At 39.7% G+C, this 26,054-nt stretch overlaps 1 protein-coding gene, 1 non-coding gene and 1 pseudogene across 5 annotated transcripts; 2 read left to right on the plus strand and 1 right to left on the minus strand.

Moving 5' to 3' along the window:
• The first annotated feature begins 221 nt into the window (after positions 1-221).
• On the plus strand, positions 222-295 carry TRNAR-UCG. Its single transcript has one exon. It is a non-coding gene; the product is annotated as a tRNA-Arg (tRNA).
• Positions 296-8,156: 7,861 nt separating this feature from the next.
• LOC21408836 lies at positions 8,157-11,166 on the plus strand (annotated as a pseudogene).
• Positions 11,167-12,923: 1,757 nt separating this feature from the next.
• On the minus strand, positions 12,924-23,174 carry LOC21408838 (MAR-binding filament-like protein 1-1). 4 transcript variants are annotated; one of them, XM_024166714.1, is made up of 6 exons: positions 22,797-23,174; positions 15,961-16,001; positions 15,799-15,841; positions 15,402-15,445; positions 15,150-15,287; positions 12,924-14,861 (listed from the first exon to the last, which is right to left on the minus strand). In XM_024166714.1, exons 1-6 carry the CDS (start codon positions 23,116-23,118, stop codon positions 13,152-13,154), a joined length of 2,298 nt encoding a protein of 765 aa, XP_024022482.1. In that variant the 5' UTR covers positions 23,119-23,174; the 3' UTR covers positions 12,924-13,151. The 4 variants fall into 4 exon arrangements, with proteins under 4 accessions (XP_024022482.1, XP_024022481.1, XP_024022480.1 ...); XM_024166713.1 differs by having other exon boundaries at positions 15,402-15,442; positions 15,961-16,004; XM_024166712.1 differs by having other exon boundaries at positions 15,961-16,004.
• Positions 23,175-26,054: the final 2,880 nt, after the last annotated feature.

Below are 26,054 nucleotides of genomic sequence, written 5' to 3' on the forward strand. Positions count from 1 at the left end.
CTAATTTATTAATTGAGTTAATCGTGTTAACCCGATTATGACTCAAACCTATTTATAGTAAATCTAAACCCCTAATTTTATGCGAGTATCAAATCATATCGTCATGTCGCTACCCGAATTGCCAGTCATAATTAGAATATACCTTTTGAATCTTCATGAAACCTTGTTTTCTCCATTTCCTTAATAAAAGGGAATTAATAGCAAAACCAAAAGCTACAGATGACCGCATAGCGCAGCGGATTAGCGCGTTTGACTTCGGATCAAAAGGTCGTGGGTTCGACTCCCACTGTGGTCGTTTTCCCAAGTTAACTACTTTTTTCCTTTTTTTTCTTTTTTCTTTTTGTTTTTTTGTTTTTGTTTTTTGCAATTCTCTTTCCCGTTTGATCTAATTTATATTGAGCTTATTTTAATAATTATATTTAACTATAATTAGCTGTTTAAAAAGAGAATAATCAACTTAATTATTAAGGGTTTGTTCTTTTAGTGAAAAACTCAAAAAAAGACAACTCGAGTTATAATTTTATTCGAGTTCATGTTTTTTAAGTTTAAACTCGAGTTTAAACTCGAGTTCAAACTCGAGTTTAGGACTAAAACTCGAGTTCAAGTTTCCCCTTCAACTCGAGTTCAGAAACTCGAACTCAAATTAATGAACAGTATTTTTTCTATTCTTAAAAATGCTATAACTTTTTCGTTTTAATTCTAATTGAGATGATTTTTTTTTCTATACATTGATAACGAAAAGACGAATAAAACCCGACCCATATACCATATTAAAATTTTTCATCAGCATTGAGTTTTTATTAAAATACTATCTAAATATAAATTCAAGTTTTGACTCACTCAAACACAAACTCAAAAATATTCTTATCTCAAACCATAACTCAAATGTATACAACCAAACACAAACTCAAGTTATAAGTTCAACTCAAGTTATAACTCAAATTCAACTCAAGAATTATACTCAAGTTAAACTCCAAAAGAACAAGTCTTAAGTTTCCTCATATTTGATAGTAATTAATTTTGATTTTTATTAATACTATTTATGTTGATATTTGACAAAGTGACTGTTTTTCCATTAGTTAATAGTGACTAAAATTAAAATAAATGTGAATTTCTTTTTATGTATATGAGGCGGATTCTGTATGGTTAGAAAAAGAATATGTAACTAAATTTTGTTTGATTAGAAAAAAAAAATTCTCAATAAGACTACGTACTTCACACGTGTAAATTAATAAGACTTTTTTGCTCCCATCCTCTCAAACTTTATAAATTTAGCAAATCGATTCCTCAGAAGAAAATTTTTGACAATCGACTCCTCCAATTTTAAAATATGTTTCATAATTAGTCTAATAGAGAACGTCCATTAAATATTTGGTAAAGTTTACACGTGACTTGCACGTGTTTTTTAAAAGACGCATTAATGGTCATTTAAATAAAACATAATTAAAAATTGGAAAAGACGTGTGAAAGCAAAAGAGCCTAAGTGTAGATTATTAGCGTTTGGTAGAGGGATTCGTTCCCTGATTTGAATCATGATTCGTGGTTCGCTACAGTATTTTCTCTCACAAAAAATACACGTAAATAAAAAATAGTTCGAATCACATAGTTTGAATCCTCCAACCAAACGAACCCAGCATTTTATATTTTCAACATAGAATAAGATAAGATATGTTGATTATGGATAACGTGCAAATGAAAATTTTGTCATTATCACAAAAATAAATAAGAATTCAATCATCGTTCAAACCACACATTTGGCTTTGTTTGGTAGGTAGCATTTCCTCAGAAATAAAATGATCTTTGCTTGTTATTTTTTTATTTTATTTTGTAGTAATAATATTTGGTTGGAGGATTCAAACCATGATTTGAATCATAGTTCATGGTTTGCTACAGTGTTTTCTCTCACAAAATCATGGTTCATGGTTCGCTACAGTGTTTTCTCTCACAAAAAATACACGTAAATAAAAAATGGTTCTAATAACATGATTCTAATCCATGAATCAAAAGTCTCGTAAGATTTTACCAGAAAGGCTTTTATGCGATGGTTGACGGTTATATACTCTACTGCTCCACTATATGGTTTGGTAATCATTGTTGAATGAATGAATGTTCTCCACGTACTCTTGATATACTTAAATAACCTATAGTAATTAGGTTTGAAATACTATTATTTCTTTATTGAAAAAAAAAAAACTTTGCATCAATTGGATGAAGACCCATCTGAATTTAGATACTCATAATACATAATAAGGGAATATAATAAAATTTAAACAATGTAGATACTTTCAATTTAAATGTATCTAAATAAAATAAAATAAAAAGCCAGTCACACGAACTCGATTGCCTATAAATATTATGACAATCAAATTCTTTTCTTATTTTTTTTAGCATATTCTTCCTAACCAAGCAATGTAATCGCCCCTACAGTAGCCACAATCTTCACTCGACAAGCAACCACGCCCCACCTCCTTGCGCGACCTTGTAAGCCCGGACCCAGTCATTGTCTCCTTGAACTCTGCCTCTACTTCTCGGACCCAACCCCTGTTGGCAAATATGACAGTAAAATAAGAACTGCGTAAAAATGAAGATAATATGGACACAAAGTACTTTACATGGAAAACCCCCAATGGAGATGGGGTAAAAACCATGTGATAAGTGTAGAAGGATTTCACTATGAAAAATGAGAATTACAACCTTTTCTCTAAATTACACGGAGAGAACAATAAGTGCCACTCTCTCATGTAAATAGAAGAAACATCTCACAAAAGAAGAAAAACTGGAGAAACTAAATTTCTCTTACACTATGAGAATTCTCTCTGAATGGTGAAAATGAGATGCAAAACTGAGAATGGGAGGAGCTCTATTTATAGCTGAGCTCCCCCTGAGAAAATCTTATAAGTCAGTTGTAAACAACTAGCTATTCTCTCAAATGTCAGCACCGAATTTGGTGTTGACTTCCCATTTCTCTCTCTATTTTTTTTCCTTCTTTCCTTCAAAAGTTGCAGCTGCCTTTGGCTTATTTGGCAACGCTTACATTCTCCCACTTGGAGATTTAATTGAGAATTAATCATATCTCCACACCATCCTTTCTACCTTGTCACTACCATGTTGCTTACATTTCTGCTAGGCCACATGAGAATCTACACCATTTGAACTTGTCAGTATTTAGTGGCTTGGCCAACGCATCTGCTAGGTTCTCTTTTGTGTGAATCTTTCGCATATCCACACTTCCTTCTTCCACTACTTCACGAACAAAGTGAAATTAAACTCCTATATGCTTTGTCCTGGAATGAAATGTTGGATTCCTTGCAATGTACAACGCATTCTAGCTGTCACAAAATAAAAAAATCTTCCATTCTTTGTGCCCAAGCTCCTCCAATAACCTTTTAATCCAAATTGCTTCCTTGCAAGCTTGTGTAGCTGCCATATATTCTGCTTATGTTGTAGATGATGCTACGACTGATTGCAGTTTCCAAACCCAGCTTACAGCTCCTCGTGCAAGTGTGGACACATAGCCTGTAGTGGATTTTCTTTTATATGGATCACCTGCAAAATCTGAATCCACATAGCCTCTGACAGTAAACTCTAATCCTCCATAACATACTTCAGCATCTAAGGTACCCTTGATGTATCTCAGGATCCTTAACAACACTCTAATGCTCTTTACGATGCTTCACCGTGTATCTACTAACCGCTCGCACTGCTTGTGCAATGTCCGGTCTTGTACAAATCATAGCAAACATTAAACTACCCACTGTTGATGCATATGCTACTCGAGGCATCTCTTTCCTTTCTGTTTCATTGCTAGGACACGTCTTGGAGGGTAACTTGAAATTAACAGGAATACGGGTAAAGATTGGCTTGCAATCTTGCATGTTGATGCGCTGCAAGACCTTCCTCACATAATTCTTTTGAGAAAGTCAAATCTTCCTATTATTTCTGTCTCGGTGAATTTTCATCCTTAGAATCTTGTTTACTGGCCGTAAGTCCTTCATATCAAATTCCATAGCCAATTGTGCCTTCAATTCTTGGACTCAATTTTTGTTGGGGCCTGCGACCAACATGTCATCCACGTATAACAACAAAATGATAAAATCTTCATCGCCAAACCTCTTGAAATATGCACAAGGGTCTGGACTGAGTCTGTTGTACCCAAGGCTCATGATATAGGAATCAAATCTCGTGTACCAACACATTGGCGCACATTTGAGACCGTATAGAGATTTGTTCAACCTGTAAATGAAGTTCTCTTTTCCTGCTTCTGCAAAGCCTTCTAGTTGGAGCATATAAATCTCTTCTTCAAGATCTCAATGAAGACAAGCAATTTTAACATCTAGCTACTCTAGATGTAGGTCAAATGTAGCACACATCACCAAAACTACTCGAACTGTAGTAAGTTGAACCACAGGTGAAAATATTTCATTAAAGTTAATACCTTCTTTTTTAGCATATCCTTTCACCACTAATCTTACACGGAATCACTTCACTTGGTCATTACCATCGCGCTTGATTTTGTAAACCCATTTGTTTCCAATGGTCTTCCTTCCTCGTGGTAGCGAAACAAGATCACACGTCATGTTCTTGTGTAAGGCTTCGATTTCTTCCTGTATTGCTGCCATCCATAGGGATACATCTGGGCTTTTGATTGCCTCCTGAAAAGTTGATGGCTCTCCATTCTCTGTTAAAAGATAGTATGCAACATTGCTCTTAATAACATAATATGAGTGCCAAACCTGTGGTCCTCTCTCAGAATTGACTGGTGAACTTTGAAAGCCTCAGACTCGACTGGTTCTTGACCTTCGTGCTCTGGTGTTGATTTAGAAGAAACTAGATATTGATCTGGCTTATCTTTCATCCGAACCGTAGTAGTCTCTGACTTCTCCTTTAAAATGCTATCGTCTCCCTTTTCTTGCAATTTATCCTCTGCAAATATGACATCTCTGCTGATGATAATCTTGTGGGTAGTGGGATCCCACAAGCAATACCCCTTAGCACCATCATTATACCCCAAGAAGATACAATTTTTAGATTTTGCATCCAACTTTGATCTTTCTTGGTCATTGTACATGATGTACACAGGACTTCCAAATGTATGTAACTGAGAAAAATCAATTGGTTTATCAGTTCACATCTCCATTAGCATTTTTAGATCAATTGCAATTAAAGGAGACCGATTAATCACATAACAGATAGTTTTGACTGCTTCTATCTAAAATGACTTGGCTAGACCCACAGTCCTCAACATTGCTCTTGTTATATCCAATAATGTTCTGTTCATCCTCTCTGCCACTCCATTTTGCTGAGGAGTATACGCTGTTGTGAACTGCCTCTTGATGTATACTTGTTGACAGAATGCATCAAACTCATCGCTTGTATATTTTCTCCATTGTCAGTCCTTAGACACTTGATCTTTTTTTCATATTCAAGTTCTACCACGCTTTGAAAACTTTGAAGACTTCAAAAGCTTCCGCTTTCCTTTTGATTGGATACACCTAACATCGCCTGAAGTAATCATCAATGAAAGATACAAAGTATCTTGCCCCTCTATGGGATGATACCAGTGCTTGCCAAACATCAGAGTGGAACAATTCTAAGATGCCTTTGCCTTTAGCTTTTGATGTGTTGAACCTTAACCTATGCTGTTTAATAACACAATGCTCACAAAACGGTAATTTTACTGAGCTAAGCCTAGGGAGTAGTTTTTGTTTAGAGAGAATCGTCAAACCTCGTTTCGATATATGACTGAACTGTTGATGCCACATCATCATTGATTCTTCTTCTGAACTTATCGATGCAACAGATGACTCTCCCTCTTGGGGTGTTTCTCCCAAAAGCATGTACTGATTTTCAGCAACTTTTTTCGCCTTCATCACCATAAGTGCACCTTTAACAATTTTCATGATCTCATTCTCAATGTGGGTCTTGCAACCAGCATCATCTAATTCTCCTAAAGACAATATATTCTTCTTCAAGCCCTTCACGTGTCGTACCTTCAGTATAGTACAAATGGTACCATCGTACATCTTTAGTTTGATAGTGCAGATACCAGCGATCTCCAAGGCGTAATCATTTCCCATGTATACTGATCCTTTTGAGATTAGTTCATATTGATGGAACCATTCTCTCCTAGTGGCCATGTGTCATGATGCTCCCAATCTAGTATCCACGCATCAGTGAGCTTCTGTCTGCCTTCAGCAATTATTGTCGCCTCACTATATAAGACGTCATCATCATTTGAGATACTTGCCACATTCTTTTGAGAATTCCTCTCTTCACTCTTCTTAACCTTACACTCCCTCTTGAAGTGCCCCTTCTTGCCACAGTTGTGACATCTCGTATTCTTCTTCTTACTCTTGGATTTTGATCTATCATGACTTTGACTACCACTGGGGCCACATTCCGTTGATCTCCCTCTGATCATCGTGAAAGCTTCTGCTTACTGTGAGCTTGCCAACTTGTCCTTGTTCTTGCGCCGACTTTCTTCTTCGAGGACTGTGCCTGTAACATCTTCGAAGCGTAGGCTTTCTACAAAATTACTATTGGCTATGTTGATGATGAGTTAATTATACGAATCATGTAGACGTTGAAAAAGAATCTCTGCACGTTTATTTTCCTCTATCTTCTAACCCAACAATGTAAGCTGAGCAAATAGAGTCTGCAGGTTGTTAATATGGTCGGTTACCAGTGTGGATTCCGCCATTCGAATAGTATAAAGTTTTCACTTTAAGAAAATCTTGGTGTGAAGTGACTTGGACTCGTACAACTTCGTCAGAGTATCTTAAATTTCTTTTGATGTTTTCTTCTCTTGGATACTTGATAAAACCCCGTCTGCTCATGCCATGTGCAAATTGGCAATAACATTACCATCCATCTCGTTCCACTTGCCATCGTCTATGATTTCTTATAGTCTTTCTCTAATAGCCTCCAAATAATTATCCTTCCGTAAAATTACATGCATCTTCATTTTCCACAATGTGAAATTGCTTCAGATGAATTTCTCTATTTCAAATTTTTCAGTCATTTCGTGATTTGCTTAACTCTCACCGTTTCATTATAGTTGTGAACATTACCCGTATAGTAATTGTACCAACTAGGTAATTCTCTGGAAAAATGGTAAATGAATACATCAATTCTATTAACAAAGGATAGATCCGGACAACTTCCTAGACAAAACCACCTTACTAAGCAAGTTCATAAGAAAGGCGTGGAAGGTCTAAGGTGGACCACTTAAGTTCCAGCCTCCTAGACAAAACCTACTTACGCCGTACTTATTCGTATCATGAACAGTACCGTATACGTGAACAGTAACTCTTTCGTGAACAATAACTTCACATGGATTGTTCTGATACCACTTGTTGGTAAATCTGGCAGTAAAAAATAAGAAATGAGTAAAAATAAAGATAATATAGACAAATAATATTTTACGTAGAAAACCCAAAATGAGATGGGATAAAAATTGCGAGACAAGTGTAGAAGGATTTCACTATAATAAATAAGGATGACAACTTTCCCTCTAAATTACACGGAGAAAATAATAAGAACTACTCTCTCATATAAATAGGAGAAACACTTAAAAAAAAATTAGAGAAATAAAACTGAAAAAAAGAGAAACTCTATTTATAGCTGAATTTTTCCTGCGAAAATCGTAAGAGTATGTTATAAACAACTAAGGGGTTGTTCTTTTAGAGTGTAATTTGAGTGTAGTTTTTGAGTTGAATTTGAATTATAACTTGAGTTGAAGTTAGAACTTCAATAAAGTTGAGTAAAATTGAATAAAGTTGAAACTTAAAAGAATGTGAACTTGAATAAAATTAAAACTTGAGTTGTTTTTTTCAAATTTTTTAGACAAAAGAACATGCCCTAACTATTTCCTCAAATAATATCAGTACGAATTTGATGCTGACTTCCATTTTTTCTCTTCTTTTTTCCCCTTTTTTTCCTTCAAAAGTTGTGGCTTATTAGGCAACGCTTACACCCCCGACTCCGGAAATCTCCCTCATCGCGACCCATTCCCACCCCTCCCCGGCGATCTCCCGCTTCCACGATCTCTCTCTCTCTCTCTCTGTTTTTTTTTGGGGGGGGGGGGGTTGTTGCTTTTAAGCGCCTGTATGACGTAGAAGAGGGAGAGGGAAGCTGGTGCTGATGACAACGAGAGGATGGCAGAAGTTTATGTTCCTCCATTTAAGTTAGTGCGGATGACGAAACAAGTCCAAGATAACAAAAGCAGTGTTGATTTCCATAGACTAACATGGGATGCTCTCCAGAAGAGCATAAATGGTATGGTGAATAAGTTAAATGCTTCTAATATAAGGAATATTGTTAGGGAGCTGATATCGGAGAATTTGGTACGTGGTAAAGGTCTTCTTTGCCGGTCATTGATGAAATCACAGATGGCTTCTCCGGTATTTACAGATGTCTTTGCTGCTCTGGTTGCGGTTATTCACACCAAGTTTCCTGAGGTTAGCCGTCTTTTGTTAACAAGGATTATCTTGAGAAGCTCAATGACAAGGTGGTTCCTAAGGCCAGATAAACCCAGAGCGATAATGGGGTCCCCCCCCCCCCCCCCCCCCCCTTTTTTTTCTTTTCTTATTTGATCACTTTTTTGCATATATGATACTTTATATATATTTTTATTTTAATTTAGATATGTTTTGGTTTGTATCCAGCCCCGGTTGCTAGCTACTATTAAATTCATAGCACATTTAGTAAATCAGCGAGTGGCCCATGAAATTGTGGCTTTGGAATTGCTGACGGTTCTGCTGGAGAACCCACCGACGACAGTGTTGAAGCTGCTGTTCGCTTTGTGACCGAGTGTGGATCTCTATTGCAAGACATTTCACCTAAATCAATGCAAGGTTTGCTTTCGATTTTTTTATTTTTTATTTTTTTTTCTTTTGTTGTTGTTTTCATACGTTTTTTTTTTGTGCTTATAGGCGTCTTTGAGCGGTTCCGTGGAATTCTTCATGAAGGAGAAACAGACAAAAGGGTTCACTTTTTGATTAAAGGATTATTTGCTATTAGGAAAGAAAAGTTTAAGGTAAAGTCTAACAAATGTCCTCATTATGTTTTACATTATGTAACTAAATGAGAATTTCCTATTTAAAACTGATCAATGTGCTCTCTGATGTGCATTTATAGGGTTACCCTGCTGTTCGTCCTGAACTGGACCTTGTTAAGGAAGAACATCAGTGGCCACATGGGATCTCCCTTGAAGACACCATGGATGCAGACACCGCAATTGGTATGTCTTTCAGCAACAACTTGTCATGAACACAGCGTCTTGATTGACTTACCTATTGCATAGTTTTATGGCTAATCCTTTGCTTCTTCCTATAGCAATTGCCTGTTTTCCTGTCCTAAGATATATTCAAACCATACCCTAACTTCCTTGAGAATGAGAAGTCTTATGAAGAAAAAAAGAAAATCATACTTGGAGAGGCTTCCGAGGATGAAGAAGCTTCTAGTGAAGCTTCAGATGATGAAGATGGTGATAACGAGTCTGAAGAAGAGGAAAATGAGAGAATGAGAATAGAAGACGAAACGGGGACTAATCTTGTGGAACTTCAAAGGACAATTTATCTGACAATTATGTCAAGTGCAAACTTTCAGGAGGCTGGTCATAAGCTACTACAGATTGGATTGAAGTTAGGTCAAGAGGTGAGTCATCAATATTCTGTCCGTTTATTTTTCTAAAAATTTGTTCAACTTTTAAATTTTTGTGTTATAGAGAATGTTATTACATGTTTTGGCTAACCCTTTTTATTTATTTATTCTTTATGTAGATGGAGTTGTGCATCATGGTTGTGGAATGTTGCAGCCAAGAGAGAACCTATAACAGAATGTATGGTCTTTTGGGGCAGCAATTCTGCAAGATGAACAAAGTAAAGTGCTTCGTCCATCAATATTCAATGGCTCGCTGGCTCGAAAAACTAAACTACGCAATGTTGTGAACTTCTTCGCAGACTTACTTAGCATGGATGCTCTGCCTTAGCATGTTTTATCCTTTGTACGCTTAACTGAAGAGGACACCACCTCATCTTCTCGAATCTTTATCTAGATTCTCTTTCAGGTACATATATCATTCATCATTCATCTTGTTTTCTGTTCGTTTCTAATGCGGCTGGCCTTTTGTTTTAGTTAGTGTTTGCCTTGCAACCATCCATCCCCTTGTTTTGGAGTCTACTACGTGTATTAAAATGGCTTTACACATGAAATGAGACTATATTCTTTTCAATGGAGTTGTGGAGCAGTAGCATTACTTTGTTATTGCTTTTGGTGCAGGTGTTATCGGAGCATCTTGGAATCTGCTTGTTAAAGGATTGGCTCATAGATCCCTCATTGCAGGACTCGATATTTCCAACAGAGGATCCGAAGAACATACAATTTGCCATCAACTTCTTCACGAGTACTGAGCTTGGTGGAATCACGGAGGATCAGCGGGAGCATTTGAAGAATATGTCAGTCAATACTAAGTGCGGCAAGAGAGAGATCTCATAGTTTAGACTTATGCACGCTTTTTCGATATTGAGAGTTTTATCCCCAAGGGACTTGATCTGAACAAGATTTTAACAAGGCCTCTTTTTAACAAGGTGATAAGCCTCCTGTGCGGTTCACATATGCTCGAAGGAGAAGGGGCAAGGGGGAAAAGCTGAGTCTGCAAGATGGTCAAGTAATAGGCCATCAAAGTAGTTAAGGGACGGGAAGTTAGTTAGGCTGGAGTCTGTAAAGGGGAATATAGGTAGGAGTATAAATAAGATAGAGGTAGGCTAGTAGAGTATTATTGCAGTTTGTTATTCTTCGTAGGAAGTTTGTTAGGAGAGCACGGGATCTCTTGAAAATTCCCATACCATTCTTTACTCTTTTTTGTCGCCATTGTTGATTCTTGATTCCAGTAATACAAATTCTCTTCCAATTTGCCATCTTTCTGTGACAATCGATTCTGGAGCTTATCAATTGGTATCAGAGCACTTTCCTGGAATGACAAGACGTACCGATGATCGCGAGAAGGAGAAGACGGAGGGAACGAGAGAGGCGTTCGCAAGGGAATTGGAGGAGGTGCGAGAGGAATTGAAGAAGATTCCTCGGCTGGAGCAAGGTATGGACTTGTTGCTGGCAAGAATGGAGGAATTGATGAATCTACAGCGCCAAGAACGGCAGAATTCCTAGACGGCCGGAGTGGAAGCGCGGGCGAGGCAGACAACGCCGGGGGAAGAGACGAGCGAGAGAGCCAGGCATCCGCGTGAATCTGGAACGCGCGTGGACTGTCAGACCAGGCGAGTGGAGATGCCGACGTTTGACGGCGAAAACCCCGATGGCTGGGTCTTTAGGGTTGAAAGGTACTTCACGATGAACGGCTTGTCGGAGAATGAAAAGTTGGAAGTTGCAATTGTCAGTCTCGATGGAGAAGCCTTAGCGTGGTTTCAAGGGGAGGATGGCCGGCAGATGATTCGGAATTGGGCGGAATTGAAGGTGATGATTCTCGAGCGTTTCCGACCAACGTAGGAAGGCAGCTTGTGCGAGAAGTTGCTATCGCTACGACAAGAGTCTTCGGTAAGGAAATACCGGAGGCAATTCGAGGTCTTGGCAGCGCCGTTGAGGGATGTCTCCGAGCAGGTTCTGGAGAGCTCTTTTGTTAATAGGTTGAAGCCTGAGGTACGGGCAGAGATAAGGTTGATGAAACCTATTTGGCTAGGGCGAATTATGGAAGTAGCCCAGAGGGTGGAAGAGCGAAATCTCATGGTATGCGGCCCAAAGCCCAAGGCCCACCGTAATCAATTTTGGGAAAAGGCAGTGGGTTTAATGAAACTAAAGGAGGCCAAACGACTACTAATTCTGGAAGTGGTCTGCGTTTTTATGAAGCACCGACTGAAAAAGGGAAAATTCTGGATAAAAGGAAGGCGATTAACCAGGACACGGGAGCAGCACCATTTAGGCGAATGATTGACGCTGAGCTACAAGCTAAGAGGGAGAAGGGGCTGTGTTACCGATGCGATGGGAAATATTACGTTGGCCATCGTTGTCCGAATCGGGAGTTGCAGGTTTTGATTGTCCGCGAAGAAGAGGAACAAGGTGAAGTAGAGGTAGAGAAGATTGAGGCTGCCGAAGAAGAAGAAATGGTGGAATTATCTCTCAATTCAGTGGTTGGGTTAATTAGCACTGAGTTGGGTTCTTTGAAAGTTGCTGCTACCTTTGACGTTCCAAAGTTCACGTGCATTGAAATGGGAAGATGGCATCATTCAAGTGCAATTACATAATCAACACCTTGAGGACAAGGTGCGTTTTTGGGGCGGAGGTAATGATAAGCCTCCTGTGCAGTTCACATATGCTCGAAGGAGAAGGGGCAGGGGGGAAAAGCTGAGTCTGCAAGATGGTCAAGTAATAGGCCAGCAAAGTAGTTAAGGGACGGGAAGTTAGTTAGGCCGGAGTCTGTAAAAAGGAATATAGGTAGGAGTATAAATAAGATAGAGGTAGGCTAGTAGAGTATTATTGCAGTTTGTTATTCTTCGTTGGAAGTTTGTTAGGAGAGCACAGGATCTCTTGAAAATCCCCAAACCATTCTTTACTCTTTTCTGTTGCCATTGTTGATTCTTAATTCCAGTAATACAAATTCTCTTCTAATTTGCCATCTTTCTGTGACAATCGATTCTGGAGCTTATCACAAGGCCTCTTTCAAATGGAGGAAAAAAAAAGGTTCATTTATTGTAGATTTACTTTTGCTTTCACGATGTATTTTACTCGGGGTGCTTGTTTTTTGCTATAGTGTTTTCTCTCACAATTTAAATTTTTGTTTAAATCTATGAACCAAAGGGGCCAACTATTTTTCCTATAAACGAGACTATGGAGGGAAACAGAGCAAAATGAAAACTGCTTAGAGGCAATCATCTGATTATTAGTTACATATTTTTACTGTTCATGTCGTGTGCCGAAAACCAACTATAAGGAAGTGATTGAACCTACGTTATCAAGTCATGGAATTGATAAGAGCACTGAAAATATACAAAAACGTGTGTCTATTATGAAATACAACAGAATTCTTTCACTATACATTGCACTCTTATTGGGAAAAAATCCAAAGGCCATAAAAAAGAAATCCTTGAGAAAAACAACTGGCTTCAAAAGATGATTTAGCAGAGCTGGATATCTGACTTACTTTATTGTGAACTAGTTCGTCTCCTTCTACTAACTCTCTTCACAGAAGCTGTGACATTGCCTTCAGCTTCAGCTTTTTGTGGCTTCTCGTTATTTATGGCAGCTTTTGATGAATTTATCTGGCTCCTTAACCGCAATATTTCACCCTTGGCTGAAGACAATTCTTCTTCAAGTTTCTTTGCTCTCTTGTCCAAAGTCTCCCTTTCCTTGCCGAGTCTCATGACAAGGTCATGTGCGTCTTCCATGTTTTCTCTGGCCTCTCTCGACAAGTTCTTTTGCTCAGTTAGAGACTGATAGAGCACCTGCTTCTCATCCTCGAGTTCCGAAATCCGGAAATTAGCCTGCTCTAAATCTCTAGAGAGTGTCAACGCATTTCGGTTCATCTCATCAAGGGATCTAGTAGCCTCTTCAAGGTCTGTTTCGAGAGATTTTCTGGCCTCCTTATCCTTCACCAGTTGCTTCTCCAGGGCTTGTATTTCTTTGTTCAAAGTGGAGACAGTCTTCTGCTCTTCCTTTAAATCATTTGCTGCAGTTTCAGCCTTCTTGTAGACGTCAACCAATTCTCGCTTCAGGCTATCCCAGTTTTCAACGACAGCAGCTAGCTCGCTCAACACATTTTGAAGTTCCTCTTTTGTATTCTTCAGAATTTCCTTCACTGCATTTAGCTCACTAGCTAACACTTCACCACTTGATTTAGCCTCATCAAGACTCCTTTGCAATGTAGCCTTAACTTCAGCAAACTCTGCCTGAACTCTAGAAACCTCAGCCTCGAGTTCTTTGCATGTCCTATTCGATGTAATTAATTGGTTCTCAAGATCCAAGGCCTCATCTCTCGATTTCCCAAGACTTTCTTGTGCAATATGAAGCTCGTGGTTCAGATTACTTACCTTGTTTGATTCTGCATTGAGAACTTCCCTCAAATTTTCCCTCTCTTGGGTCAACTTAGCAATTACTTCCTGGCTTTCACAAGCCTCACCAAAAGCAATTTCGAGATTTTCCTTTAACCGATGAAGCTCCTCCTCTTTTTCTCCCAAAATCTCAGCATCTGAAGCTGCCTTTTTTTGGGAGGCCAATTTTAAATCATTGTATTCCCTCTGAATGTTATCCAATTTCCCCTTGAAACTATCCTTCTCAATGCTTAAAGAACTTACAGTTGCATTTAGTTCCTCAACTACAGAGTTCTTTAACTCTATTTCCTTTTGATTTTTCGAGAGCTCATCCTTCAACTCTTGGATTTCTGAACCTGCATTAGCCAGTTCATCATTTATTTGCTTGTTGGCAGTTTCCAAGTTCTGCAACTCCAAGTCCTTATCAGCAAGAGAGGATCTGAGATTCTGCACATTGACTTCTCTATCCTTCAGCTCTAAGTTGAGTGAATTTATCCTTTCTTCTAGGACTTCAATCAGGTCCAGGTTTTCCTTCAGATTTTGTTCAAGGGTCTTCTTATCTGCCGCAGCCTTTGAAAGTTCAATTTCGAGACTGTTGATTTGAACTTTACGCTGCTCTATCAATCTCTTCTCACTCTTTATCTCCTGCCCTAAGCCTGCAATCGTACTGTTTGCCGAATTTAGTTTGTTTAACAGAGATAGCTGCTCTTCCTTTGCCTTTCCAAGTTGTTTGGTTCTCTCTTCTTGTTCACTGAGAAGCTTTGATTGGAAGTTGTTCTCTAACGAGACAATGGCAGCTTCCTTCTCTTTCACTTTGGCCTTCATCTGTGCATTTTTTACCGTAACATGGGTTAAAATCCAATTAAGTATAAAAAAGAATATATTAAGAGAATGAAAATAACATTTCTTAAACTCAGAAGTCAAAATATCAAGAGAACAGAAAGATAATGGAAGAAGAATTCGGTCTTGGTTACCAAAATGAAAAAAGAACACATTCTTATATTCCAAATACTCCGTATTTTTCCTTTTAAATGTGGATCAAGATCCTATGAAAGGTTTCAGGAATATTTTCGTCCTAAAAGACCTTGCTTGTGACAGTCAATAGAGACTTACAGATTCTATTGTTGCATCACTTTCTGCTTTTTCTTTCTGAGCCAACGCATAGAGTGCACCAAGCACACCAGAACCGAATATGCCGAGACTGCTTAGGAGAGAAACAAATCCATTTGATGGTGCCTCTTTTTGAAGTTCCTGCAGTCAAAAGAAGTGAATCATTTTAGAATATGTTTTAACATAGAGAGACAAAAATGAAAACAACCAGAATAACTGCTTGGGACTTATTGTGAGCCTAGTGGAGATCCAAACCTCTGCATTTTGGCTCTCCTCCGAAGGCTTTACTTCACTTTCTTCTGAAAGAAAATAAACATATGCATAAGATAATTGTAAAACAAAACTGTTCAAGCTCGAGTCCTAAACATTCTTACAACACTTCAATTATCCTATCATAACAAAGCATAATTAGCCATTATCATATCATTTTACATCTGATGAGAGCAAGATATAGCAAAATATAAAAGGTCAAAATAAATTAGATTAAGAAAACCAACAAATTGGGAGAACATAATTTACTTACATTGACAACTTGAAATGGTCTTAAGTTATAAACTCTACTTCTAAAAACTCGCCATTGATTCTAGTGACAAACAATAAATCCCCTTTCACCAAATTCAGAATTTTTTAAAGCGCAAGAATTTCGACTTACTTGTGGGCAAGACTTCAAGAGCTGTAGTCCTTGGTTGTGGGTCCTGCCGTCAAAAGGAGTCCATAATTTAGAAGATTTTTTTCACCCTTTTAAGACACAACATACAAAAACAACTGGAATTACTGATTGGGAGTTCTTGAGAACCTAGAGGAGAATCCAGACCTCTGCCTTTTGGTTCTCCTCGGATACCTTTGGCTCAGCTTCTTCTGAAACAAGATAATTAAATGCATAAATAAGATGGTCATGAAATGAAATTATACTGTTTAAACCAGAATTCTCAACATTCTTCCAAACCTCTTGCAATCCTACTTTAACCCCATAATTTATTATTATTATTATTATTATTGTTGTTGTTGTTACACCATGGTCGACTATTCAAGCCACCCACTTTTGTCGTACGCGTCGAGAGCTCCGAAAGTCAGAACAAATCCCTGACGTCGAGAACTAACAGTTAGGGAGATGTCTCTAGGTTGAGGAGCGCTCTTAGAGTCAGGGTGTTGGAGTCGAAAAGTGCTTAAAGTCCTCTTAAGGCCTTTGTGTCGTTGAAGTCGAGAAGTATACTAAAAGCCCTTTGAAGCCTCTGTGTCGAGGAGTCAGGAATTAGATCAGACCGGAAGCAGTCCAGTCAAATCCAGCAACGGTCTTGTCAACTCGGGGAAGGGAGTACTGGTCCAACTGCTACTGCAACAGTCAGGAAATCAGGTAGCAGATGAGAAGGATCAGCCGCATTTCCTGAGGTTGTCATCATGAAAACTCACATACCCTCCCGCAAATCGAGGACGGAAGATGGCTTCCTCCTTGGGAACGGAGAAGGCATGATCACATGTAAAGGCCTATAAATAGAGCCAAGAAAACCCAAAAACGGGGGTACGCACTATTACATTATTTAGAAAAGAACTGGTAATCTCTGAAAGATTAGTGCATCCACAAGTGGACTAGACCAAGAATCCTTGCCGAACCACTATAAATCTCTGTCTTCTTGACATTATTGTTAAGCTTCAATCCTTAACCAATCCGTGAGTGTCGTTGTGAGGGTTCTCGGAGAGATGATCACGAGTTGTCGGAAAATCACCGTCAACAATTGGTGCAGCGGGCCAAGGACCTCCGAGAAATCAATCCAGCAGTAAGCAGTTAGTATGGCTCCGAGAAAGACCCGCAGCATGACGGCAACTCAGAAAAGCCAAGAAGGCTAGACTCCCACCATCGGAGGAAGGGCTCCGACAAACCCACCCTTGCCGGCTGCTGAAAACCCCCTAGACCGGATTGACCAGCTCCAAATGCAGGTCGAGACACTTGCTGCAGCCGTTGAAAGGATGGCTACAGCCCTCGCTGGACGGGAACAGGGGCAGAACTCGATACCGCTACTGCAGGACGTGCCGATGAACCCGGTGAACGCCGCCGTTGGAAACCAAGTGATTGGTGGCCGACGTCGAGGAGGTCGGTGACAGTGGAGCCAACAACCCCCGTCCAGCCAAGTCAAATAGGTCTGTGGGGAGCAAGCAACGGGCGGGCAAGAGGAGGGCCCTGGAAAAGGCAGCAACACATACCGTGAATAACAGAGAAGTGCCTCTTTGACCGCAGCGGGATGCGAACAGGAGAGACGCTGTCCTAGTGGAGTCCTCTTCTGTGATTGGAGGAGACCCTAGGGAGAAGTTGAACGCTCGACGTGACTGAGGCGTACAGCCGACCAAGGAGGAAGGCCTTGCGGCCGAGAACAAAGCTCTGGCCGAGAAGCTTGCCAGACTAGAAAAGCAAATAACGAGTCGATTGGACAACTTTGAGCAAGTCGTGGAAAAGTGGCCAAGGTGGTAAACGTTGATGCCAAAATGTATACGTCCCACGACCACCCATTCACGGAGAACATCATTCGGGTCCCTCTACCCGACAAGTACAAGCCGCCTCCGATCCCACTATATGACGGAATGAGTGATCCAGATGATCATTTGGAGGTCTACACCGGACATATGGTTCTCCACGGATATCCTGAGGAGATCATGTGCCGAGCATTTAGGAATCATCTCTCTGATTTTGCTAGCAGATGGTTCAGATCCTTAAAGCCTAACTATGTAGCGAGTTGGGACGATTTGAAGAATGTCTTCTTAACTCAGTTCATAGGAGTCAAGAAGTATATCTCGTCGAAGCAGAGCCTTTCAAGGGTCTACCAGGGGCCAGACGAGTCTCTCAAGGATTGGATCGCGAGATTCGGAGAGCAAGCGGCTGCCACAGAGGGAATCACAGACGATGTAGCACTAATGGGAGCCTTGGCCAGCATGAGGAGGGATATCCCATACAGTACAGACCTCGACCGGAGGCCACCACAGACATATAAGGAGTTCTTGGTGAGGGCTCAAGGATTTATCAACGAAGAAGCAGCCGAGGCCAATGACCCTGAGTGCTGATCGAACAAGAGCCAAGAAATAGAGGAGTGGTCTACCTCTGAGAAGCAAGAAGGCCAAAAGCGTCGCGATAATGGTAATGAGAATGAACCTGAAGCTTCGACTCTTAGTCAGCCGGAAGCAAAGAAGCCAAGGCAAGAAAACGACGGAAGGCCTCAACCGTTCTAACAATACGACTCAATACCAACGACTGCAAGGACTTGAAAGATGAAATTGAGGGACTCATCCGTGATGAACGACTCCAAGAATTCGGAACTAATAAGATTCAAAAGTTTGTTCATGCCACATCGGCTTATCTACGTTTACCCTTCAAATCCTCAAAGAGGTCGACCCCAAACATAACATGTTTGCCTAAAACTAAGGTTTTAATTTGGCATGAGGGGCAAGAAGGGATCTACGGACCACGTTCAACAGCAAAAACAAGTTCAAAGAACTTACAACGCCGAGTCCTCTAAGGATGAAAGGCTAACAAGCATAGCTAATAGAGCCTCTAAGGAGGAGAGGCTAAAAAAAAAAAGAAAGAAAAAAAATATTCGACTGTTTGGCATATCAGGACGCTCTCTAATGTTCGACGCTCTAGAGCTCCAGCGCCTCTAAGGAGGGCCAGGGACCTCCGAGAAATCAATCCAGCAGTAAGCAGTTAGTATGGCTCCGAGAAAGACCCGCAACATGACGGCAACTCAAAAAAGCCAAGAAGGCCAGACTCCCACCATTGGAGGAAGGGCTCCGACAAACCCACCCTTGCCGGCTGCTGAAAACCCCCCAGACCGGATTGACCAGCTCCAAATGCAGGTCGAGACACTTGCTGCAGTCGTTGAAAGGATGGCTACAGCCCTCGCTGGACGGGAACAGGGACAGAACTCGGTGCCGCTGTTGCAGGACGCGCCGATGAACCCGGTGAACGCCGCCGTTGGAAACCAAGTGATTAGTGGCCGACGCGGTGACACCGAGGAGGTCGGTGACAGTGGAGCCAACAACTCCCGTCCAGCGAAGTCAAATAGGTCTGTGGGGAGCAGGCAACGGGCGGGCAAGAGGAGGGCCCTGGAAAAGGCTGCAGCACGGACCGTGAATAACAGAGAAATGCCTCCTCGATTGCAGCGGGATGCGAACAGGAGAGACGCTGTCTCAGTGGAGTCCTCTTCTGTGATTGGAGGAGACCCTAGGGAAAAGCTAAACGCTCGACGTGACCGAGGCGTACAGCCGACCAAGGAGGAAGGCTTTGCGGCCGAGAACAAAGCTCTGACCGAGAAGCTTGCCAGACTAGAAAAGCAAATAACGAGTCGATTGGACAACTTTGAGCAAATCGTGGGAAAAGTGGCCGAGACAGTAAACGTCGATGCCAAAATGTATACGTCCCACGACCACCCATTCACGGAGAACATCATTCGGGTCCCTCTACCCGACAAGTACAAGCCGCCTCCGATCCCACTATACGACGTAAGGAGTGATCCAGATGATCATTTGGAGGTCTACACCGAACATATGGTTCTCCACGGATATCCAGAGGAGATCATGTGCCGAGCATTTAGGAATCATCTCTCTGATTCTGCTAGGAGATAGTTCAGATCCTTAAAGCCTAACTCTGTAGCGAGTTGGGGCGATTTAAAGAATGTCTTCTTAACTCAGTTCATAGGAGTCAAGAAGTATATCCCGTCGAAGCAGAACCTTTCAAGGGTCGACCAGGGGCCAGACGAGTCTCAAGGATTGGATCGCGAGATTCGGAGAGCAAGTGGCTGCCACAGACGAGGTAGCACTAATAGGAGCCTTGGCCAACATGAGGAAGGACATTCCATACAGCACAGACCTCAACCGAAGGCCACCACAGACATATAAGGAGTTCTTGGTGAGGGTTCAAGGATTTATCAACGAAGGAGCCGAGGCCAATGACCCTGAGTGCTGATCGAACAAGAGCCAAGAAATAGAGGAGTGGTCTACCTCTAAGAAGCAAGAAGGCCAAAAGCGTCGCGATAATGGTAATGAGGATGAACCTGAAGCTTCGACTCTTAGTCAACCGGAAGCAAAGAAGCCAAGGCAAGAAAACGACGGAAGGCCTCAACCGTTCCAACGATACGACTCAATACCAACGACTGCAAGGACTTGAGAGATGAAATTGAAGGACTCATCCGCGATGAACAACTCCAAGAATTCGGAACTAATAAGATTCAAAAGTTTGTTCATGCCACATCAGCTTCTCTACGTTTATCCTTCAAATCCTCAGAGAGGTCGACCCCAAACATAATATGTTTGCCTAAAACTAAGGTTTTAATTTGGCATTGGGGGCAAGAAGGGATCTACAGACCACGTTCAACAGCAAAAACAAGTTCAAAGAACTTACAACGCCGAGTCCTCTAAGGACGAAAGGCTAACAAGCATAGCTAATAGAGCCTCTAAAGAGGAGAGGCTAAAAAAAAAAAAAAAAGAAGAAAAAAAATATTCGACTGTTTGGCAGATCAGGACGCTCTCTAATGTTCGACGCTCTAGAGCTCCAGCGCCTCCCTCGCCCCCCTTCAATCTTCCCTCGTCCAGATACTTGACCTCAGCCTCTTTCACTTCTGTTAGCCTCCACTTGCGCTTTGACCTTCTCTAATTCCTCAAGAAGTCTCATACTTCCCACAAGGCCTTATTCATCTCCCTTGCGTTGGTCTTTGAGGTGAGTTTTTCCGCGTCGAGGACAGCCATCAGGATTATCCCGATTCGGTCCATCTCATTGCTCCGACCCTCAACCTTGACTATGTCAACGAGGATGAGGGAGAGGATAAGAGCCTGCAAAAGTGAATAGGAGGACCTACTTAGAGTAGAGAGTACTAAGGGAAAACCATGAAGGTCAGCTTGCAGAAGGAAATCCAAGAAGGTCGAGGCTTACATGTATCTGGTGAGAGACTCTTATGTTGGCGGTCGAGGAGAGAAGAAATGTTGGCGTCGAGCATTTAGAACAATACGCAAACAACAAAAGGTAAGTTTCTTAGTTCGTATTCTTCTATTTCTAACCATTCTCATGTAGGTATCATCACGAGCTAGTGCGAAAGTATAAAAGAAAGGCAGTCTCTACGGGGCTAATGCAGAAAAACAATGAGGAAATGAAACTTGATCCAATAGTTGAAATTCAACTCTCGACTGCCACCTGCTAACGTGATCGACATTACTGCTCAACAACCTGAGAAATCAACAATAATGATGGTGTTGTTTGGGAAAAGTAACTGCCAAGCTTACTAATGAATGATTTCTCGACTTGCCATAGCTTGAAACATCACGACGTAATATTCCAAGCTGGAGGGCAATTGTTACACCATGGTCGACCATTCAAGCCACCCACTTTTATCGTACGCGTCGAGAGCTCCGAAAGTCAGGACAAATCCCTGACGTCGAGAACTAACAGTTAGGGAGATGTCTCTAGGTTGAGGAGCGCTCTTAGAGTTAGGGTGTTGGAGTCGAGAAGTGCTTAAGGTCCTCTTAAGGCCTTTGCGTCGTTGAAGTCGAGAAGTATACTAAAAGCCCTTTGAAGCCTCTGTGTCGAGAAGTCAGGAATTAGATCAGACTGGAAGCAGTCCAGTCAAATCCAGCAACGGTCTTGTCAACTCGGGGAAGGGAGTACTGGTCCAACTGCTACTGCAGGAGTCAGGAAATCAGGCGGCAGACGAGAGGGATCAGCCGCATTTCCTGAGGTTGTCATCATGAAAACTCACCTACCCTCCCGCAAATCGAGGACGGAAGATGGCTTCCTCCTTGGGAACGGAAAAGGCATGATCACATGTAAAGGCCTATAAATAGAGCCAAGAAAACCCAAAAAAGGGGGTACGCACTATTACATTATTAAAAAAAAAAACTTGTAATCTCTAAAAGATTAGTGCATCCACAAGTAGACTAGGCCAAGAATCCTTGCCGAACCACTATAAATCTCTGTCTTCTTTACATTATTGTTAAGCTTCAATCCTTAACCAATCCATGAGTGTCGTTGTGAGGGTTCTCGGAGAGATGATCACGCGTTGTCAGAAAATCACCGTCAACAATTATTATTATTATTATTATTAGTATTATTATTATTATTATTATTTTAATGCTCATTCTCATATTGTCACAAAATCTCTATTCAATGTCCGCTTCCAAGCCTAAAACTTCATTACCACCATCCCAAATGAATTTCATGACATTGGTCTAATCGGCCTAAACACGCACATATCCTTTCACATACATCAAATTTTTTGAGATAAGTTGACCAAAAGCAAAACTTAAAGCCAGATCAAAAATAATTTACCCAAAATCAAGCAAAATTTAAAACATAAGATTTTAAGTATTTTAGGATTTGAATTATTTTTAGTTATTTGAATTCTAATATATCCTAAATAATCTTAATAGATAAGTATAAATAACTTAAAATAAGTCAAACCCTAAAATATCTTTAATCCTGTATTCTAAATTCCTAACATATTGTCTTGTTCTCCATCAGAGAGAGTACAGCTGACTTCAAAACAACAACTTGATACTAATGCAAATTGCAAAGTTTTCTTCCAGAAACCCACAATGACAAACACAAAGTCCTTTTTCTTTGCAGACAAAATTCATGATGAAAAGAGAAACCAACCAAACAAAATATCAAAAACTCACTAGTTGTGGGGAAACCGTCAAGAGCTCTGGCCCTTTTTCTTATGGCTAACAATGGTGGATCAAGAGCTCTGGCCGTCAGTTTGAAGAAGGGAATAACCGAAATAGCCACAAAGAGAAAGGCCCTTCTTTGGCATGACATTTTTCCTTCAATTGAGGACTCATCTTCTTCTTCTCTGGTGGACGCCATTGCCACAGTGCTTCGCTTGGCCTCCGCATTTCTCGGAAAAGAGTAGAACAAAACGGACCTGGAGGAGGATGAGAGAGAAAGTGGGTATGAGAGAGAAGGCTGTACATAGAAAGAGTTTCCTGTCACAAAGACCATGGCGCTTTTTTTTTTTTTTTTTTTTAATGTTTTTCTGTTATGATTTCTTGGTTGGGTACTTGGTATAGAGAGATAGAGTTCGGCCTTTCAAGTGTATGCTCCAACTCCATTTTACCTCTTCAATCAGTTGTCTGAATACCCTTCTTTTATGTTATAATTACAGTAGGTGCCATTCCGCTTTCCATCGAAGAAAGTTACAAAAGTGCAATCCTTTTTTTTTGTTTATTTTTTCTTTTTGTCATTAGATTTAAAGTTTGTTTGGGAAACCTAGACAAGAAAAAAATAATAATCAAAATATGAAAATTAAGAAAAAAAATTTTAGAAAGAGAAATTAGATAGAAAGTTTCATTAATATTGTGAAGATATACAAAATAAAGAGTCTTAGAGTTCTATTTATAGAAAAAAATTTGGCATAGTAAGATTCTGAGATGAATAGTAACTTTGATTGATTTACATATAACTTTGACTGAGGTGAACAAATACTATTCATAACACCCTTCTTAGATGTCACCATTCATGATGCCTCATTAAAAACCTTACTAGAAAAAGCCCAGTCGGATAAAAAATATAATAAAGGGAAAAAGAGTACATCATTTATTTATACGTGTTTATGTTGCCTCGTTAAAAACCTTATTAGAAAAACCCAGTGGGATAAAACCATAATAAGGAAAAAAGAGTAAAGCCACGTAAATTCTCCCTTAAGTTGACATGTATAGGCATTTCTCATAAATCTCGCAGATGACGCATCCCGCTACTGTAGATATGATTTTTAAATGTAGTAGGAAGTGCCTTTGTGAAAAGAGCTATTGTATTGTCACTTGATCGAATATATTGAATATCAATATCCTTATTCTTTTCGAGTTCTTGGGAGTATGAGAAGAACTTCGGGGGTATGTGTTTCATTCTGCCGTTTTTGACGTAACATTCTTTTATTTGAGCGACACATGTTGCATTGTCTTTAAATAATACTGTTGGATCTTTACTGATAGATAGTCTGCAAGTTTCTTATATATGTTGAGTCATAGACATCAGCCATACACATTCTCAATTTGCTTCATGGAGTGCAATAACTTTAGCATGATTTGAAGAAGTGACATCGAGTGTCTGCTTCTGTGAGCGCTAATAGATAGCAATTTCTCCACATGTAAACACATATCCAATTTGAGATCTAGCTTTATATGGATCTAACAAGTAGCCTGCATATGCATAGCCTATCATCTCTTGTTTTGATCCTTTACGATAAAATAAACCAAAATCAAATATTTCTTGAAGATAATATAATACATGTTTAATTCTGTTCCAATGTCTCCGTGTAGGAGATGAGCTAAATCTTGTTAATAGATTAGTAGCAAAAGTTATATCTGGATGGGAACAATTATCAAGATACATAAGAGCTCCAATTTCACTCAAATATGGTACTTCGGCACAAAGGACTTCTTCATTTCCATCTGAAGGACGAAATGGATCCTTTTTCTCATCAAGTGGTTGCACCATCATCGAGAAACTCAATGATGCGCCTTTTTCATATAAAATGGTCTAGGATCTTTTCTGTATTAGTTGTTTAATGGATGAAATATTCCATAAGGCAATGATAGCTAGCAAATCCGGATTTTGATCATCTCATGAAAAATACATAGACAAATAGCATTGTATACAAAACCTTCCTTTGAGAGATATACGCTAAGATGATTATGTCTCATACATTCGAATTACTTTAGTCCTTATAAAAATCTTTGTAGTTTAGTTGAACACAATTCCTGAGATATTAAATTAAATGCTCCAGGTGTCTTAGATCCTTCATGGATTTCATATATATGTCACTTTCTAGTTATCCTCATAAATATGTGGTAGTTACCACATTTATTAGACGCATATCAAGTCCTTCAAAGATAATCAGGCTAATCACATACGTAAGATAATTGCATCATCCACAAGAGGATATGTCTCTTCATAAAAATCTATTTATATCTCATAAGTTTCACAACTTCAAGCGTGATGGCAATAGATCCAAACACTTTACGGTTATTAAGCAAATTTTATTCAGCTTGTATAGCGTTTTTCCATTTTGGCCAATTATTTCTATGTCGATACTTTTTGACAGACTTTGGTTCAAGATCCTCGCTTTCTTTTATTATATCAAGCACTATTTCAAATGTAAATACATTGTCGATGACAATCTTATCACGGTTCCATTATTTACACGTACTAACATAATTGTTGGGAATAGTGTCCTAGAAGCATAAGATGTAATAGGATATTTATTATTTAATTAATAAAAGAGTTTATTCATCATTTTATGTGCATATATTTATGAATATTTTATGAATATCAAATGAAAATTCTGTGATTATTTGTGTAACCTTAAACATAGTATATAAGTGTTATATACGAGAGGATAGTGTTTAAGGATAATAATCAAAAACATTGTTCATAATGAATTTAATTAAAGTTTAGAATCTTTAATTAAAACATTATTAATACATGTCATTCTCATTTAGAATGGAACGGTGTTATCCGTACTGTTAATATGGTGAGATATTGAATGAGTGTATTTCGCATAATGAGATTGTGTGGAACAGGAACACAGACACAATATGAATTTCTAATAATTTTCGTTAAGTATAGAAATTCTAATTGAGTCTACCGATGGTCATATATAGAATGATCTTAATCCCGAGTTCTTAACAAACTCCTATTTATAGATTATGTCTTTTGATTTACCGAGTCTTTTGATTTACTCGGTATGGATTCTGAGACCCTGAATCCTATTCCTTGTATTTTGGAGAAATGATGAAATAGGTAGCCGGGAATGTTATTATACGAGATGGAATCCATTCCTTCTTGAGAAAGAAGTAGATAAATAATTCTCTTGAGTGTTGATTCGGTACTTGGATTAGTAAGAGCGCTCAGGTTCATGAATGTGTTTTATGAATCAT

Source organism: Morus notabilis, unplaced genomic scaffold, assembly GCF_000414095.1.
Source record: "Morus notabilis unplaced genomic scaffold, ASM41409v2 Scaffold307, whole genome shotgun sequence".
In the NCBI taxonomy this organism is placed as follows: Eukaryota; Viridiplantae; Streptophyta; class Magnoliopsida; order Rosales; family Moraceae; genus Morus; species Morus notabilis.

Bases quoted from the DNA above. Each gene is read 5' to 3' on its own strand.
- LOC21408838 (XM_024166712.1), bottom strand. From the start codon at position 23,118: ATGGTCTTTGTGACAGGAAACTCTTTCTATGTACAGCCTTCTCTCTCA. The intron at 15,446-15,798 runs GTAAGTCGAAAT...ATTTTCTTTCAG, and splicing joins TCTTGAAGTCTTGCCCACAA to AAGAAAGTGAAGTAAAGCCT. The intron at 14,862-15,149 runs GTAAGTCTCTAT...AAAAATGCACAG, and splicing joins GTGATGCAACAATAGAATCT to ATGAAGGCCAAAGTGAAAGA.